The 18,877-nt window shown below is 45.8% G+C and overlaps 3 protein-coding genes across 3 annotated transcripts; all 3 read right to left on the bottom strand.

Annotated features, from left to right (window-relative positions):
* Window positions 1-39: 39 nt before the first annotated feature.
* Window positions 40-8,449, bottom strand: LOC146755728 (liver-expressed antimicrobial peptide 2-like). The gene is made up of 3 exons (XM_085525259.1): window positions 8,319-8,449; window positions 7,779-7,915; window positions 40-313 (listed from the first exon to the last, which is right to left on the bottom strand). Exons 1-3 carry the CDS (start codon window positions 8,373-8,375, stop codon window positions 277-279), a joined length of 231 nt encoding a protein of 76 aa, XP_085381385.1. The 5' UTR covers window positions 8,376-8,449; the 3' UTR covers window positions 40-276.
* Window positions 8,450-12,177: 3,728 nt separating this feature from the next.
* On the bottom strand, window positions 12,178-12,904 carry LOC146755727 (cytochrome b-c1 complex subunit 8-like). The gene is made up of 2 exons (XM_085525260.1): window positions 12,706-12,904; window positions 12,178-12,387 (listed from the first exon to the last, which is right to left on the bottom strand). Exons 1-2 carry the CDS (start codon window positions 12,857-12,859, stop codon window positions 12,293-12,295), a joined length of 249 nt encoding a protein of 82 aa, XP_085381386.1. The 5' UTR covers window positions 12,860-12,904; the 3' UTR covers window positions 12,178-12,292.
* A 1,092-nt stretch (window positions 12,905-13,996) lies between these two features.
* Window positions 13,997-17,323, bottom strand: LOC146755726 (growth/differentiation factor 9-like). Its single transcript, XM_085525192.1, has 2 exons — window positions 16,361-17,323; window positions 13,997-15,360 (listed from the first exon to the last, which is right to left on the bottom strand). Exons 1-2 carry the CDS (start codon window positions 16,782-16,784, stop codon window positions 14,411-14,413), a joined length of 1,374 nt encoding a protein of 457 aa, XP_085381318.1. The 5' UTR covers window positions 16,785-17,323; the 3' UTR covers window positions 13,997-14,410.
* Window positions 17,324-18,877: the final 1,554 nt, after the last annotated feature.

The raw sequence follows: 18,877 nt of genomic DNA, 5'->3' as shown, positions 1-18,877 counted from the left end.
TAAATATATATATATGAACAATTACAAACAAAACAAACATGAGATGCAGAGTCCTTTTATTGAGCTTGGCCATCCTCAGTGCGTGCTGCAGAGGTACAACCCCGGTGAGCGAATGCTCTCCATCTTTTTGAAGTCCTTTTACCAGTTCCTGTGGCAGGAAAGTCGAATGTACTTGTTGCTGATTTGCTGTCGTAGCTTCTGAGTGGTCAATAAATACGTCACAAGTAGAGCTGAGCCGTGGCAGCAGTAACAGCAGTGGGTGTTCTTAGAGGCAGGTCACTCGGAGGCAGTTCTAAGGAAGCAGCGGTTCTTCCTGGAGGACAAAACATCATCAGGCACTGACAGCTCAGACTGGCGGCCATGTAGGGCTTACACAAGTCTATCCAGCCCTAGCGGTGCTCATCTTACTCAGCCATTGCAGCGGTGCTGCTGTTATCTCACTGACTTAATTCAGTTTGACTTTATTCATTTTACATTCTTTGCTTCTCATGGTAACTGCAAAGAACAGCTTACCCAGGTCTGACCCAGTAGTCAGATAGTGGCGTACAAGTTACCCATAAGAGACACCTTTCTGTCTATTTATCTTCCTGTAGCTGCTGTTACAGTTCATCCATACTAGTTGGTAGAACCACAAGAAGCATTTCAAATGCATGCAAAAGAGGAGCCTGACTACCATTTCCTGTAGCATTTGCATCTAGATGATGTATATGTTCTGCTCTTCTTTGTCATGGTTTTGTAATTTTGCTATCAGTATCAGTATTCCACATCATAACATCATGTAAAGTATGGATACTTCTATTGAATGTGCAGTCCACAGAAGAAGACTACATATCCCAGAGAACAACAGGGTTAATGATAAGTCACGGGACCAGGACGCTGTATAATCTCGTTCCCAGGCTGGAGTGCCCTCCTTCTTCTCTCGAACTTCTCGGAGAGTGGGAAGCGTTCCAGCCGTGTCGCCTAGAGTTCACAGTAGGCCTCTCGGTTTTCGGAGACTCTCTCTCTCTGTTTCGTTCAATTTGTTAGCCTCAATTATATTATATTGTGTTATCTTGTATTTCGGTATCATATTTAGTAAAATAAGTTTTTCCTCCTTAGATTGTCGCTGTTTTATCCCACTCCCTTTTTCCCCCTACTTTCCGGGCCCCGGGAGGGGGGCCCACGGGGTGGCTTCCCCTGTCACGGGCATAGGTAAATCTAAGTAACCCGTGACAGATTTTTGGTGGAGAATGCGGGCATAGAGCTTTTTAGCTTTTAGAACAACTCTCTCTTTACTCTTAAAGAGCTTCGTTAGGGGAGTGTTATCTTTTCGTAGCTGCTCACTGAGAACGTGACCTTGAAATACCAGACAAATTGTCAACATTAAGGGCTGCTGTACATTCTCAGCACTGCTATCTAACTTTTGTGTAGAAAACAAAGGGATTTCTTTCTCCCTTAGAGCAAAGCTAGCTAGCTCTGACTTTTACAGAGCCTGCCAGCTATGAATCCACTCTTCATCCCAGTTGCTCTGTTTAAGGGATTGAAAGCAATTATGATCTTCTTAAAGTATTGGTCAACTATTAACACCATAATTTGGTGTTGTGGAATTGTGCAGGTATATAGCCTAATAAGGTGGATACTGATGGAGACACCTGCCTGGTACTTTTATGAGATGTGGTATGGTCAGAATTTTGGCACCTACATCCCAGATGGAATTGTGAATCTTACAAACACTTGCATCCCAGATGGAATTGCGAATCTTACAAGTACTTGCATCCCAGATGGAACAGGCAATTTTACAAACACCACCATGTTTAATTCATTGTACAGGCTAAAAAAACCCTTTTTATTTAGGTTGTACTCTCAGATTTCCACACGCCTTTCAATAACTGAGATAGGGTTCATACTTGCATCCATGTTATCACTATTAATGAATGCATATATGTTCCTATGCATTCGTTCTATGCGGAAGTCTCCTCCAGAACCAGAGAATGATGACTGGCAGGGAATATGGAAAGGTTTAGGAAAAGTGTTAGAAGCATGGGGACCCGCAGTGTCATGGGATTTCACTCTTGAACACCTAAGGGACCCTAAGAAATTAAGTGAGTATTTGGGTCAGAGATCTAAGGAGGTAAACCTTATGTGGGGTTTGGCTTATGCATACCGTGCTTTGTATCATACTATTCTGGAGAGAGAGAGTTTCCGATCTGAGATTCAAGCCCAAGTTAATTCTGATCAGTCACAGGAGGCATCAGTAGCAATATGAGTTGCCCCTGTGGAAGGCAAGAAGTGGAAACGGGTGTCCACGCGTCTAGAACGAAAAGAAGGAGAAGCACAGGGGGGGGCTGCAGAAGACCCAGGTGCCGGGCATGGAGCAGTACCGAAAAAAGCAAAGGCAAAAACCAAGAGGCATGAAGAAGAGACTGATGATGAGGAGGAAATCACCTATTGTCGACCTCTGAAGCTGACTGAAATCCAAGGCTCAAGAAAGGAGTTCACACGGCGTCAAGATGAAGGTATCCTTGCTTGGTTGCTTCGCTGCTGGGACAACGGGGCCAACAGCTTGTCTCTAGATGGTAATGAAGCTCGCCAACTAGGAAGCATTGCCCAAGATGCAGGTATCGACAGAGGGATTAGCAGATGTTCGGATGGAGCTGCCACTCTCTGGTTGCGGCTGTTAGAAGCCGTGAGAGAAAGGTACCCCTATAAGGATGCTTTGAAGCCTAAATTTGATAGTTGGAATACCGTCCAAAAAGGTATTCAGCGCCTGAGGGAATTGGCCATGGCGAAAATGTTGTACAGCCCTGATCCAAGCGAACTTGACCCTGAGAGAGTGAGGGCCGATCCTGACATGTGGCAGAAAATCACAAGTACAGCACCAGAGAGAATGGCACAGTCATTGGTAACAGGTTCTAAAGGGTTCGTGGACAGATGGCCCCGAGTTGTTGAGCTGATTATAATGCTTCAAACCACCGATCAGCAGCTCCCTCAACTGCATGCCCCAGTTTCTGCCATCTCACGGCTAGAAAACCGAGTAGATGAAATGTGCAAGAAATTGTTTCCATCAACTAATCGTAATGATGATCCCGTAATAGTATCAGAAACAACTGATGAAGGTCAATCCTCGTACGGGCCACCAGGTCTAATGAAGGATCTGATCAAAGTATTCCAGTCCTACTCCTCACCTGCATCATCAAAAGTCTCAGCTGTTAAACGCACACGCTTCCCAGCTCGAGCAAAGAACAACAGTACGATTGCACCGCGTGTTTCCATGTGGCGCTACCTACGTGACCGTGGAGAAGACATGAGGAAGTGGCATGATCAGCCCACTTCTGCACTACGAGCACGGGTGAAAGAACTACTAGACATACCAACCACCAGTGGAGTTGCTCCAGTCATCACAGGTAACCAATAGAGGGGCCCTGCCCTCAGTCAGGGGAGGGAAAGGGATAATAGAGTTTATTGGACTGTGTGGATTCGATGGCCTGGCACATCAGAACCACAGGAATATAAGGCGCTGGTGGATACCGGTGCACAGTGCACCCTAATGCCCTCCAGTCATGAAGGGACAGAATCAATCCATATTTCTGGAGTGACTGGGGGCTCTCAAGAATTGACTGTGCTGGAGGCTGAAATAAGCCTCACTGGCAAAGACTGGCAAAAACATCCTATTGTGACTGGCCCAGGGGCTCCATGTATACTGGGTATTGATTACCTCAGAAGGGGGCATTTCAAGGATCCTAAGGGGTATCGATGGGCCTTTGGGATAGCTGCTGTAGATATGGACAACATTAAGCAGCTGTCTGTTTTGCCTGGCCTGTCAGAGGACCCGTCTGTTGTGGGGCTGCTACGAGTAAAAGAGCAGCAGGTACCGATTGCTACAAAGACAGTGCACAGACGGCAGTATCGCACCAACAGGGATTCCTTGCTCCCCATTCATGATTTGATTCGCCAGTTGGAGAATCAGGGAGTGATCAGTAAAACTCACTCACCTTTTAACAGTCCCATATGGCCAGTGCGTAAAGCCAGTGGAGAATGGAGGCTGACAGTAGACTACCGTGGCCTGAATGAGGTCACACCCCCATTGAGCGCTGCTGTGCCGGACATGTTGGAACTCCAGTACGAGCTGGAGTCAAAAGCAGCCAAATGGTATGCCACCATTGACATTGCCAATGCCTTCTTCTCTATTCCTTTGGCTGCAGAATGTAAGCCACAGTTTGCCTTCACCTGGAGGGGCATTCAGTATACTTGGAACCGTTTGCCCCAGGGGTGGAAACACAGCCCAACCATTTGCCATGGGTTGGTCCAAACTGTACTGGAACAAGGTGGTGCTCCTGAACACCTGCAGTACATTGATGACATTGTTGTGTGGGGTGATACAGCAGAAGAGGTTTTCACAAAAGGAGAGCAGATCATCCAAATTCTTCTACAAGCCGGCTTTGCTATTAAGCGAAGCAAAGTAAAAGGACCTGCCCAGGAAATTCAGTTCTTAGGTATAAAGTGGCAGGATGGACGTCGTCACATCCCAACAGATGTGATCGACAAAATCACTGCCATGTCTCCACCAACTAGCAAGAAAGAGACACAATCTTTCCTGGGTGCAGTAGGCTTTTGGAGGATGCACATTCCAAACTACAGCCTCATTGTAAGCCCCCTTTATCAGGTGACGCGGAAGAAGAACGATTTTGCATGGGGCCCTGAGCAGCAGCAGGCTTTTGAACAGATTAAACAAGAGATAGCCCGAGCTGTAGCTCTGGGGCCAGTACGGACTGGACAGGATGTAAAGAACATCCTCTATACTGCTGCTGGAGAGAAAGGCCCCACTTGGAGTTTGTGGCAAAGAGCCTCAGGAGAGACCCGAGGCCGACCCCTGGGATTCTGGAGTCGATCATATAAGGGGTCTGAAGAGTGCTACACTCCAACTGAGAAGGAGATCTTAGCCGCGTATGAGGGGGTTCGGGCTGCTTCCGAAGTAGTCGGGACTGAAACACAGCTCCTTTTGGCACCTCGACTGCCAGTGCTGAACTGGATGTTCAAAGGACAGGTTCCCTCCACTCATCATGCTGCCGATGTCACCTGGAGCAAGTGGATTACGCTGATTACACAGCGAGCGCGAATGGGAAACCTCAATCGTCCAGGAATCCTAGAGGTAATCATGGACTGGCCTGAAGATAAAAGGTTTGGAACATCACCAGCAGAAGAGGTATCACGTGCTAAAGAGGCCCCACCATACAACGAATTACCAGAAAATGAAAAGAAATATGCCTTATTCACAGACGGATCATGTCGCATTGTAGGGAAGCATCGCAAATGGAAAGCTGCTGTGTGGAGCCCCACACGACAGGTTGCAGAGGCCACCGAAGGTAAGGGAGAATCAAGTCAGTTTGCAGAGGTAAAAGCTGTCCAGCTGGCCTTAGATGTTGCTGAACGGGAGAGGTGGCCAATGCTGTATCTTTATACTGACTCATGGATGGTGGCAAATGCCTTATGGGGGTGGTTACAGAGGTGGGAACAAAACAACTGGCAACGGAAGGGTAAATCTGTTTGGGCCGCTGAATTATGGAAGGACATTGCTGCCCGAACAAAGAATATGGTTGTAAAGGTGCGTCATGTGGATGCACATGTGCCCAAAAGTCGGGCTACTGAAGAACAACAAAACAACCATCAGGTAGATAAAGCTGCCAAAATTGAGGTGGCTCAAATTGACTTGGACTGGCAGAATAAGGGTGAATTATTTCTAGCTCGATGGGCTCATGAGACCTCAGGTCATCAAGGAAGAGACGCGACATATAAGTGGGCCAGAGACCGAGGGGTGGACTTAACCATGGACGCTATTGCGCAGATTATTCATGATTGTGAAACATGTGCCATAATTAAACAAGCCAAAAGGATGAAACCTCTCTGGGAGGAAGGGCGGTGGCAAAAGTATAAATATGGGGAGGCGTGGCAGGTTGATTATATCACCTTGCCACGATCTCGCAGTGGTAAGTGTTATGTACTCACCATGGTAGAGGCAACCACTGGGTGGCTTGAAACATACGCAGTACCCCATGCTACTGCTCGAAACACCATATTAGGTCTTGAGAAACAAGTCCTGTGGCGACATGGCACCCCAGAAAGAATTGAATCTGATAATGGGACACATTTTAAAAATTCCCTTATAAATACTTGGGCCAAAGATCATGGCATTGAGTGGATTTATCATATTCCCTACCATGCACCAGCTTCTGGTAAAATTGAACGATATAATGGGTTGTTGAAAACTATGTTGAAAGCAATGGGTGGTGGAACATTTAAGCACTGGGAGAAGAATCTGGCAGAAGCCACTTGGTTGGTGAATACTAGAGGATCTGTCAATCGTGATGGTCCTAGTCAATCTAGCCCCCTACACACTGTAGAAGGAGATAAGGTCCCTGTTGTACATGTAAAGAACATGTTGGGAAAAGCTGTTTGGGTCCTTCCAGCTTCTGGAAAGGGCAAACCTATCCGTGGAACTGTCTTTGCCCAGGGACCTGGGTGCACTTGGTGGGTAATGCAGAAGGATGGGGATGTTCAATGTGTGCCACAAGGGAATTTGATGCTGGGGGAGTGCAGTCAATAATTTTATGTATTTATATGTATATATGTTTGCATGTGTAGTGTATTTTAGTTATTATAGTTGTACATTTAGTTATGTTACATGTAATTCTACTGTTTAGCTATCATAATTTTACATACGTGTATATATATGTATATATATATTTACCATGATGTAATAATGTAGAATAAGGGGTGGAATGTCATGGTTTTGTAATTTTGCTATCAGTATCAGTATTCCACATCATAACATCATGTAAAGTATGGATACTTCTATTGAATGTGCAGTCCACAGAAGAAGACTACATATCCCAGAGAACAACAGGGTTAATGATAAGTCACGGGACCAGGACGCTGTATAATCTCGTTCCCAGGCTGGAGTGCCCTCCTTCTTCTCTCGAACTTCTCGGAGAGTGGGAAGCGTTCCAGCCGTGTCGCCTAGAGTTCACAGTAGGCCTCTCGGTTTTCGGAGACTCTCTCTCTCTGTTTCGTTCAATTTGTTAGCCTCAATTATATTATATTGTGTTATCTTGTATTTCGGTATCATATTTAGTAAAATAAGTTTTTCCTCCTTAGATTGTCGCTGTTTTATCCCACTCCCTTTTTCCCCCTCCTTTCCGGGCCCCGGGAGGGGGCCCACGGGGTGGCTTCCCCTGTCACGGGCATAGGTAAATCTAAGTAATAAGTAATCCATTTGCTTTCTGGCAGTACAGTAGGTGCCACAAAATCAGCTTTCAGTCACCAAGTAACTTCAACATCACTTTTTATATGGATTTGGACAATTTACTCATACTTCGTGTGCATGGCAACTGAGGAATTTTTGCTTTAGTATTTTAGCTCTCTTCAAAATGAGAGCTGAACTAGTCCCTTTTAATTAATATATGCTTTAAAGTGAATTATTTTGGCCTTAAGGATTAATTTTTAAGGCCTCAGTACCTAAATTCAGTCTCTAACTCTGTGTTCTTTTTTCTCTTTCTAAGATGACTTTTTTGGGGTTGCACTGCAATGGCTCAGGCCTGTCATCAAGGGCACTTGGACTCTGTTCTGTTTGTACTGCCAACAGAAGAGGTCTCAATCTATTGCTCCATCCTTATTCCTGGCATCTTTTTCTTTTATGCACAGAGTTAATCTCATATCTTAATTGATTGAGAAGAAGTAGGAACTTCCTCCACATAACACAGTATCAAACGTCTCCAAGCCATGATGTTGATTAGGGTTAGTACCTGCATAGCATTGTAATGCATTCACTGTTAACCCTACATGAGGCTCCAACGGGTCTCAGTGAGACTCCTCTCCAGAAAGGTGTCATCCGCTTCTGTCTCTGGAGGGGCTGTGGTTGGTGCAGGGAAGCAGAGTGTGCCTGGAACAGAGCAGCCAACTGTCAGCAACATGCAGCAGCAGTGGGCAGAGGGTCATTTTGATGCTCGGGTCAATCATCTTAAGCATTACTAAGTGAAGGACTTTAAATCTTCCTTGTTTTCAGACATTGCTCTCTTAAAGCATAATTGTTTGTATCCAAGTCCTAAAGAAATAGTTATTAAAAATCAGCATTTTAGTTACTTTGGGAGGGAAGGCACAATTACTCTGAAAAGTAACTGAGCAAGTGACCCATCTTCACTAGGCAGACACTCTGCTTCTTTGGGATGCTGAGTCCCCCAAAAGAGCTCTACCCACACTGCTGACTCCTGCCAGTTCCTCTCGTTCATGCACGTCTTTGCTGTCTGACGTCTGAACTAGCACTTCAAACAGTAATCTGTGCTTACCTGACTGAGCAGCAGTGAGAAGAATAAAAGGAATGCCATGCTTTTCCAACAGTGCATCTTCACAGGATGAGCTGCCACTTCAACTGTAGGAGCAGCTGTGGGTGGAGGAGGTTGGAAGAGCCCCGAATAGAACTTCCCAAGCTACAGCCAGATTTTTATAGACTTCATTCTCTTATCGTTGCATCAGCTGTCAGTCATTACAGGAACAAAGTTCATTTAGGAGCAAGAGGGAATTACAAAGTTAGCATCTACTGAAGCGATCTGGTTCAAGGCCTATCTATCTAGCTAATGATTTACTCTCCTTCCACTTGTACTTTGTCTGGTCAGCTTACCAGATTTGCCAACTGTTCTTTCTTTAACACCTATCTAGCATGTTACCAGAACTCCCTTGTGTGCCTGCAAGTAAAAGTGTGGGTGGCCAACAGTCTCGTGGTGAAGATCAAAAAGCCATAACCTTATTTGACTTCTGTGACATTCACAGCATGCACAGCTCTGAGTTTGCCAGCTGGGAGGTAAATACTGCTCTCCTGAGAGTATTTTGAGCAGAGAATCAAACTTTCGACTCTGCTTCTCATTCTTGGTGTGTGAAAGAATCACAAGCAAATAATTTAACCTTTATTCCCACAAAGCAGTACTTGAGAATCAGATATAATATTTTCCATGTGGGGTTTGGAATGTCAAAATAATGTTATTACTTGGTAGGTAAATCACAGATCTGTCCTTTCAAGGATCCTCATGTGCAGTTAATCTCTAGATAGCTAAGCAAAAAAGTAGAAGGGATGGCTGCAAGGATTTTATGGAGGTGAGTTGCTCTATCTAGCAAGACTGGTTTATGGAGATGAATGCTCTCTGCTGTACTCTGCCTCTGTATCTCATAGTCTACCTCACGATTCATCTTCTGAAAGGTGCCTACAAAACTCCCACTGATGTGGACAGGCAGACTGTAATTAAGGGAAATCTTAAACTCTTCTGTGGTGATAGAAGATTGCCAACGGCCCAGAGAAAATAATGTTTAAAAAGCACTACATACTGCTTCCCATTTCTTCCAAAATATCAAAGTTGAAACATGCTTCCCCCACTTGTCTCCCACTGAGACAAGTAGGAGTAGGTGTGTGTCTAAGATTACTACTCTGTAAATGCACCTTGTCACTATTTACTCCTTTTTGGCTGTGATGCTTCATGCACCCAGCTACCACGTATGTCCAGGTTTACTGCATCTGTCAAGGAAATGACTTTTTTCAGTTGCAGAGTAGCAGAACACCAGTATAGCTGTGTCAAGCTCTGCACGTAGATTTGGAAGCAGTCTGTTTAAAAACAAATATTTCAGGTACTGTACAAAATAATTGTGCTTCAGCTACATTATAAATCCAAATGTGAATGCAGTAGGCTACAGTTTTCTGTGATTGCCCAATATGGAGGCATAAGTGCCAGCGTGGAAGGCAAGTTACATAGATTAAGATAATGCCTGCTTGGTTGTCAGGTTCCAGCCTACAAATGATTACTGCGAAGCCCAAATTTCACTGGGATTAAATGAAAGCCCTTTGCAGCATATTGCCTCCAACCCACTGCAGGAAGATTTGCTCCTTTCCTGGCGTTCCTCTTACATTTTCCCACTTCCCCTTATTTGTCTTGCTTCCCTGTGAGGAGGAATCAAAACTGGTCTTTATTTTGCATTCTTGGGTCTCACATAATCACTGCAGATCAAATAGCTGAACTTCAGTGTTGGTTGGTTGTTTTTTTTACATTTTGCTGTGAATTTCTCAACTGTTTCTTCTACTGAATCCTTTCTTTACATACAACTGAGTTTTAATTACTGCCTTCACCTGTGGAGCACAGGTTTGAATGGCATCTCAACTCTAAGAGCAGTGCCTCCAGCATGTCATTGTTTCTCAGCATTTTTTGCTAGCTAAAACTAGTCGTGTGATGATACATCAAAATTGTTGTGTATTATAAGTTCTTTATAGTGTCTTTGTAGTTGCAGATCCCTTCTGGGCTGCATCTGTTTCATCTGCGCAAGAAAAAAAAGGGACTGATTGTTTCCATGTGTGCAAATGCAGTGCAGTCCAGATGTCTGTTGCAGGCCAGTAGATAGCCACTGCAATTGTTTAAACAACTGAAAAGAATGTAAAACATTGCTGTGTTGCCACTTTTAGCATTTAGTGAAGGAACATCAGAAATAAATGAGGGGACAGATTGATTTTCAGCTGCATTGTTCAGACTCTGAAATGCTGCTCAGCTGAGCTCCCACGTACCACCTGGCAGGTGGGAGCCATCACTGCAGCAGCATGTCAATGTGCCAGGTTTGCTTCTTGCTCCCTGCTGCACGGCTGGGCCCGCAGGCAACTGCAGAGATGAGAACAGCTCAGCGGGATTGCAGCAGGCGCTGCCAGCAGCAGGAACAGACAGGGAGCAGCTCCAGCCCAGCTGCTGACCCTGCAGCATGAAGGTTAAAAGCCAGGGCCTGGCAGCGGTGCTGTCGCTTGAAGCTCACGGGGCTGCTGGGTTGTAGGTAAACTCAGCAGTGGCAGCTGAACTTGCCACCTGTTTACAGCAGTCTAGCAGCTGGTCTGGACATAGTTCAGCTGTCTGTGAATGGGAGCAGAGACCTCACGAGAGGCTGGGCTCTGTTCTGAGCTGCTCATGCTCAACAGAACTGCTGAGAGGTACCAAAAAGGAAATATTGACTCAAACTCCCACAGTACGAAACCTTAGATGTCCTGTTATTCAGGCGACGAATCAACTCCTGTTGCTGTTTGAGGGTAAGTAAATAAGACCCAAACAAGAGTTCTGAATGAAGTATGGCTGCCGACATGTTTGGCTGCTCAGAATTGGAGAACCCAGTTTATTCTTCCCTTGCTTAAGTAGAAATAGAACTGAAATAGGTTATTTTTAGCAGAACTTACAGCACTGAGTAGCTTGCTTTGCTTGTTTCTGCCAACCTCAGACTGCACTTGGGAGTACAGAACAAGAAAGCCTGCAGCTATTGGAAGTGTATATTCACAGCTTGCTGAAGTGAGAGACTGAGCATCTTTGACTTCCAGACAGCTCAGCCCTTAACCCACAAAGGATCTATCACAGAAGAACGTCACACTCTCCAGATTAGATAAATTTTCAGTACCAGCTACAGGAATAGCGTGACAGGGAGATAAAGGTGTTACTTTGCTTGAATTTGAGGCAGACAGCTCAACACTAAGAAAAATAAAAGATAAAGGAATGGGCCAAATGTTCTGGACTTTGCAGAGGGAAACGTGTCATACATGTAAGAGCCCCGGGGTGAATTTTGTAGTCATGCATTTGAAAATTTAATGGTAGTAATAGAGTTCCTTAAATCATCTTTGGGTGTTAAAATAATCCTTTTACTTCCTTGTAGTTCCCTAGGAACTGCTTTTAATTCAGCCAGTTAACGCTAACCAAACATCAGAATTGCAGTTTATCATCTGATTATTATTAATAAATATGATAACCTGGTAACTGTATAAAGGATCAAAGCTCATATTCAATTCAGAACCATCAGTCAGGCTGGGCAATTTTTGTCAGTATCATATCAGACTGTTCTTCACAGGTACACAGACTGGAATATGTTCTAATTCAAGCAAAAAGTGACCAGTGAGAGGAGGATAAAAGGATCAAATTGCTCACCAATGCTCTGCTATTTCTCATCACCTGTACTGTAGCCAGGGCTGCCTTCAACTGAATACACTGAGAAATGTATCTAGAAAATAGAGTCAGAGAGAAATGTGAAATAAAGCAATTTGAGCTTAGAGGATTTTAGTACTGTTATCTCTGTATGGCATTCACCTGACAGATAACGGGGTATAATTCACCTTAAACAATGTAAGACACAGACTTCATATAAAGATACAGGCCAAAGTTAAAGTTTATTAGGCATTATTATGTATTATCTCCCTGTCCCTCTGGTTCTGTGAATGAGCAATGGAACAAGTAACGCAGAGCGGTGACACTGAGCGGTGCAGTCACTGGTCGTTCTCATAGTCAGCAGGATTCTTCCTCTTCAGCCTCTCAAACTCTTGCATGCCCCACGAGTACAGCAGGTAGGCGCCCAGGAAGGCTGGAAACGGAAAGGAAACACTGACACAGGACACGGCACAGAGCAGCACAGGCTGCCCGCTGTGCTTCTACGGCAACACAGCCATGACACCTCGCTATAAAGCCCCATTGCCACCATAAAGCCCCACTGCCACCGTAAGGCCCCATTGCCACCATAAGGCTCCATTGTCACTATAAGACCCCACTGCCACAATAAAGCCTCATTGCCACTATAAGACCCCACTGCCACTACAAAGCCCCATTGCCACCATAAGACCCCATTGCTCACTGTGTCCCCCCGAGCTCCATCGGGCCCCTGCTCAGCCCCGCTCCTACTCACGGGGCGCCACCTTGAAGACCTGCGAGCTGAAGCGCCGCCACACGTTGGGCAGCCCGTCCGAGAAGACGTTGGGGATGGCGCGCTGCTCGAAGGGCGACAGGCTGTACGTGATGATGTGCCGCACCTGGGCCAGGTTCCCGAAGTGGATGCCCATGGCCGGACCGTGTCACCTTGTCACACCGCCCCGCTGCAGCGCGACTCAGAACGGAACCTCACATGCTGCTTCTGCTTCCTGGCGGCGAGGCGGCCCTTGGTTGCCATTGGTTGCAATGGGTGCGTTATCACTGCGCAGAGGATGCGCCCTCGGATCCATCACGTTTCTGATATGAGGTGATACGTTTCTGTAGCTGCCCCCATTACAGCTTCCACAGCCTGAATGCTTTGTCCTCCATTGACTTTTCCACACTCGTGATAAAGAGCGAATAACTTCACATCTCCGTGTTCGCTTCTGCTGAACCAGCTGCAGGGTGCGCAGCATCTTTAATCCCCTAAAAACGCCAAAACGCCCTAAAAACGGTGAGAAAAGGCACCACAGGGCGCTTCCACGATCTGTCACTGCTGAAAGAGCCGCAGCCACAATGTGAAAGGAGGCGGCTTCAAATACACACACGTTTGGCAGAGCTCAGCTCCCATTGTTTGGAATGGATCAGTGGGAGTGGCGTACATTCAGCAAGCAACCCTTTTTAAAGCCAATCAGACACAGCACCAAGCTGAGGCAGGACTTTGTTTGACGTGGAACCATTTCGCCTGGAGCCCTTGGTGAGATGAACCTCACACAGCGCCAAAGTCAGCACTATTTTTAGTTCAGCAGCTTCAGGCCAACGCAATGGGCAGAGCTGGGCTGTGTCAGGCAGCACCGCAGCTCCAGGCTCATGCCGAGGGACTAAAGCACGTCTGCTGCCCTGCCAGTGCCCTGTGAGCCATGTACAGCCTTCGGGCTCCGTGCTGTCCCCACCAGGCTGTGCTCCCAGCCTAAGCCCCACGGAGCCGTGTGAGTCATGATCTAATGTTAAGGGCTGGTAGAGAACGGGAGTTTACGCAACAACATGCTCACAAATTGTTTTAAAAGCTATTCTTCGCAACTAAAAAAACCCCCACACTCAAAACAGCACCATATTCTATTAAAAAATCCCTACCAAAAGCAGCCCCCTTTGTGTGAGCTGCAGCCAAAGCTCTCTTAGCTTGAGTTGTTCTCATCCTGAAACAAGCATTTTCTGCAACATTCCTACTACAAGAAAAACACTGGGGGGGGGGCTGGAAATTTGGAAAGGAAAAAGAATGAAATACTGAGAATAATTTTAACATGAGCCTTTCCTCTTATCCAGAAGCTTAACAGAAGTGCCATTACAAAGGATTTCTTTATATAAAGTAAGACTAGCAGACACTGAATTCAAGTGATATGTGTGATAGGCACTCATTTTATTTATTATTAAATCTGTACCAAAACAGCTTAAAATAGGCACCTGGTAGTTGAAACCACTTCTGTTCAAATGCAACATTATTCCAATAAAAAGATATTTACATTTATTTCCACATTCTAGAAAGCCCGAGTGGCTACAAAAACAGTGCTATTATATAAACACCCACTAATTAACTCCATGCTCCTATTCAGTTTGAAAGAGCCGTCAGAATTACACAAACACCACAAATATTCTGAGATTACAAAACACCCAAAGCAAGTGTGAAGCAGGTTAAGGTGCACCCCCTACCGACAAGTGCATTTAGTAGCTATCATGTCCTCGTATTCTTTGTAGACTATGGAGCCATCAGGCTCTATGGTCAGGACGCTCAGAGGGCTGTATTCAGCAGGAACACAGGAGGGCCTGGGAACAGAGGAGTCCAGTTTCTCATATATGAGGTTCTGCACCATTGTATGTACAGGTGAGCCATAACGGTGCCCAACCACCCTTGGACAGTCACCCTTGCAGTACTGAGGGCTGTATCTATGCGGTGCTATGATCCATTTGTCCCATTTTAACCGGCTGAAGCTTAAACGGAAGCTGTGAAGCTCGCACTCGTTTTGAGGAAACAGAAATTGTTTGAAATATTCACTCAGGTTTTGAGGCGGAGTTGCTGGAGCTTCCTTCAGATTCTCTTCCCTTCGATGCCTGGATGCCCTTTTAACCTGCGTGTTCTCTCTTCCTTTGTCACCTGTCACATCAGCAAACAGGCTGTTCCTCTGCCTGGGCCGCGCTGGGCTTTTCCTTCTGTGTCTAAGTGAGTTCCACCTGTGATAAGCTTGCTCGCTGGTATCGTTTAGGTAAAGAAGAAGAGAAGGGGGGACCAGAGCCATATTAATGAGATTATCCTGGTTAGTGTTATGTTGTGGGTTACCCATCAGACAAGTGAAGTTCACAGCCATATGAATATTCCTCCTGTTAGTAGCAATGAGAGGCTGCAGAAAAGAAGTCACATCAACCTCAATCCACTTGCGCTTTCTAACTTCAAAGTGCAGGCTAAAAGCTACAGAGTGTGAAATGCTGGGACATTCTTGGCTAGAAGAATCATGCTCCTTAACAGCCAAATGGCACATGCTCGTAAAGGAAGAAGTGGGAACTGAGGTGTCAAATGAGTAGAGCAAGACAGACTTGAGTAAGTGCTCGAGAGCAGTAACATGGTCCAGGTTGAAGAGCAGATCCACTGAGTGAAGGTCTCCTGAAAAGAGAAACAAAGATCTTGCACAGTTAATGCATCTTGATTTGCCACCGGTACATAAATGCTCTGACATAGTGGATCACCAGAAATTGGTAAGCAGCAGAAGAAACCAATTTAGATGCCCATATTTTTATTATATGGAATGTCTACTTCAGTCAGAACCAAAACTTATCAACAAAACCAAGAAGGCCCAAGGTTTCTAAGAGGCACTGAGTGCAGTTAAGGAACAGCACACAAAGTTGGCAGTTCCAATGGGGAAAAAGGAACCAGAGCCTTTGGACTGTGCAGGAAACCATGAAATGATGTAAGTTCTAACGGGTGTGCTGCCATGTTCCCTTTAAAACTTTAGATTTTTAGCATTAGCTGCAGTTATTGTTCCTACTCACACATTCCTGACCAACAGCTGCCAGTGATGCTGACTAACAGCAAAGCAGAAAGTCATTTCTGTCAGTTTGCTTCTCTCTCATGAAACAGAATGACAGCTTCCAAGCTATTCTGAATGCATATTTCTGTCTCATTTGTCCCTACTGTAGTACACGCTGTTTGTTGTCATTTCCCATGATGTTATTTGTATTTACTGCAATTTCTGTCTCATTCTGAGGCTGATGAAGCCCCGTGCTGGCCTTCTCTCCAGGTGTAGAGCTGAATGCTCAGCACGCTGCTTCTCTTACTGCTCAGCACTGCTGCTTTCCTGAGTTAGAGATTGTTCTTTGGTAGACACAAGTGCATTAAGTGATCTTCAAACACAGAGAAGCAAAGGGTTAAGAGTCAGATGTGGTCTCTGTGGATCTTAATAAACTTACAACTTTATGTTAATGATTTTTTTTTATCTAAAGTTATGAATTTCAACAGCAGCCTCCAAATTTGCTCCAAGTTGATTTGGATTCAGACCACTGCTTTAACTGCTGCTGTATTTAGGAGACATTGGCATGAGGCTGCCTGTTAAAAACCAAAACGCCTCCAGCAGCCTGTGCTGTAAATCACCTACCTGATCACCTACCTGTAATCAGGTCCCTGTGGCAGTGCTGGCACTCAGAACACGGGGTGAAAAGTCGAACAGTGTTATAGAGGTGGCTCTTGTGGGCCTTTGGGATTCCCTCCTTGGTGGCGTACATCTTATACAGCCTCTTCATGTACCGCAGGGCTCGGGAGTCCAGCTGGAGCCTGGGGGTCCCACGTTCCCAGCTCTGCCATCCCTGGTCGGACAGCACTTTGAGCAGGGGGGGCAGGAGCGCACAGCCTCGGCTCGCTCCCTTGGGCAGCCACAGCAGCGGGTAGAGCTCGCGGAGCTCAGGAGCTCTCATAAGCCCGGAGCCCTTGTCTGGAGCTGCGCGACCCCTGGAGCGGGGGGAGCACTGGATGCTGAAAGAAAACCAGTGAATGCAGCAATAGAAACAAACGCAGACCCTCCAGGTACCCTCCATGCTCTTCAGAGCTGCAGCCTAACAACGCCTCCCCCAAAATATTCAAGAAAAAACGAACGCACACGAGTGCGAGCCCTTATATATGCTTCAGCTGTGACTCTAAAGGGAGGTTTCTTTGTGATTAGAAACCAAAGGGGAAGATCCGCAGCTGGCTGTGGAATCCACGTGCGTGTGTGTGCGGCCGGGCTGAGTCTCTGCACGTGGAAGCGTCTCACCAACAAACGCTGCTTCTCAGGGTTAAACTTCTCCACCTGGTGAACTGCAGCGCACCATGTTCGTGGATCAGCCCCCAGGGGGAGCCGGGAGCCCAAGTGATGCCGCCGGTCCGGCTGAGTGAGCGCGATCTGCCGGCACTCCGGTATCAGGGTGTTAGCTGTTAAAGGAAGTTCAGCAACAGCACCAGTTATCATTGCTAAATATATATAAGATGCTAAATATTGTTGCTCCTAAAGATTCCATCTGGAGTAGTAGTGAGTGCTTGGTGTGTTTAGAAACTCGTTGCATGATGTAAGGAAAGGGGTGGAGTTTTGTTTTACTTAGTAAGGAAAATGTGTTTTCATGCCAGATGGTTTTAATTAGAGCTGTGCTATCGGTAATCTAGTGAAGTGTCACCTGTAATCTGGCTTTTGCATCTTAAGGCTTCTAAATAAGGTGTGCTTGTTCAGAGAATGCTTAATTAACTTACAGAATTCTTTCATTTGGAATGGAAGGTTTAATTCAGATACCAATTTTGGAGTGTTATTGACAGCTAGTTAGCTGAGAAGGGTCATAAACACAGTGCAGCTAAACAAGCAGCTGTACCACCTGCAAGGACAGCAAGAGCAACAGGATGCCCTGTGATGGTGAGAAACTAGCCATGGTTTTGTGAACTCAGCAAGGGAGTAACTATCAGGATGATAACTCCAAGTTGCAAAGATACTTGGGGATGGTATGTAATTGGGAACCAATGATGAGCTCCGCTTTTGCACTATGTATGAGCTAATTATCTGTATTATAAATGTACACGCAGCCAAGCAATAAATGAGATTAGCTGATCATATGTCAATGACAGGTGTGGTCGTTTGCTTTTCTCCCTCCATCTCCAACAACCAGTCTCTAATGTGAAACAACATAACCTTTTTGCTTAGATCTCTTAGAGCTGTTCTGACTGTGATGAGATAAGGGGATGCCATCAGGTCTAAGGTCATCTGTGTAACAGCGCTTTGGATGAGGTCAGTACTTCTGTTTGTTTTAAAAATGCATCCTTCAGTGACACCTGAAGAGCTGATCTGCTGCTCTCCTGTGCATGTAAACCATTCCCTCCCTGTGTTAACGTCAGACAAACATGATGATGGTTTCTGCTGTTTCATGACTATTAAAGCTGCTCTCCAATATCTTTTCTTTCTTCTTCCTTGGGAAACACCAAGTACCTCATTTGTACTATCACAAACTAATGGCAATCTTTGAATTTATAAAGCAGAGAAGACTTGGTGCTTTGCCCTGTAGCAAGATAATGACATTTGTTTGTTTCCATGAGAGAGCGGAAGCATCAATTGCAGGTGCAGCTGTTCTGCCCCAACCAAGTGCTTTACTTGGGCTTGTTGGGCTGATTCAGAGTACTGTGAAATACAAGAAGCAACAGGTGCTCTCTGTAAGGTCCCTTGATAATGCTGTAGGTCTGTAGCTAACTACTTCTACACTGTAACTGTGAGCTCAGTGCCTGCTGTGGAGCTGTGTCCTGCTCTGAGTATGAAGCTTGCTGCACGCAGTGCTGTGATGAGCTGTGTTCTCCATGCCAGGAGCAAGGCACACTGCATAGGTGCACTGTTGCTCCTTTGGATGCATTACCAGCAGGAAGCTGAGCATGTAGCACAGCATTGAGAGACTGGGCAGTTTGTACCACTGGAATTAATAACTGTTCTTGGCAGGGTAGTCAGTCAGTTGGTTCATTTAGTAGAGTTCAGTGACTGAATAGGCAGCAATGTGAGAAAAGCTGTACTTCACCCTTGGTGAAAACAACTGCCTGGCACAGCACGGCCCTGCTTTGGCCACTGGAATGGAGCCTGGCCCTCCTCTGCTCGTGGGCTGCTGGGGCTGCTTGGCTTCATCCAGTC

This window comes from Coturnix japonica, chromosome 30 (assembly GCF_054131305.1).
Source record: "Coturnix japonica strain WE chromosome 30, WE-NBRP24, whole genome shotgun sequence".
In the NCBI taxonomy this organism is placed as follows: Eukaryota; Metazoa; Chordata; class Aves; order Galliformes; family Phasianidae; genus Coturnix; species Coturnix japonica.
The sequence above is the reverse complement of the archived record's forward strand: the minus strand, read 5'-3'. Positions and strand labels throughout refer to the sequence as shown.

Coding starts and splice junctions, on each gene's coding strand:
- LOC146755726 (XM_085525192.1), bottom strand. CDS start 16,784: ATGGAGGGTACCTGGAGGGTCTGCGTTTGTTTCTATTGCTGCATTCAC. Junction 15,361..16,360: donor CCACAGGGACCTGATTACAG/GTAGGTGATCAG, acceptor TTCTCTTTTCAG/GAGACCTTCACTCAGTGGAT.
- LOC146755727 (XM_085525260.1), bottom strand. CDS start 12,859: ATGGGCATCCACTTCGGGAACCTGGCCCAGGTGCGGCACATCATCACG. Junction 12,388..12,705: donor GGTCTTCAAGGTGGCGCCCC/GTGAGTAGGAGC, acceptor TTCCGTTTCCAG/CCTTCCTGGGCGCCTACCTG.
- LOC146755728 (XM_085525259.1), bottom strand. CDS start 8,375: ATGCACTGTTGGAAAAGCATGGCATTCCTTTTATTCTTCTCACTGCTG. Junction 7,916..8,318: donor TCTCACTGCTGCTCAGTCAG/GTAAGCACAGAT, acceptor GCTCTGTTCCAG/GCACACTCTGCTTCCCTGCA. Junction 314..7,778: donor TGCATTACAATGCTATGCAG/GTACTAACCCTA, acceptor TTTGTCCTCCAG/GAAGAACCGCTGCTTCCTTA.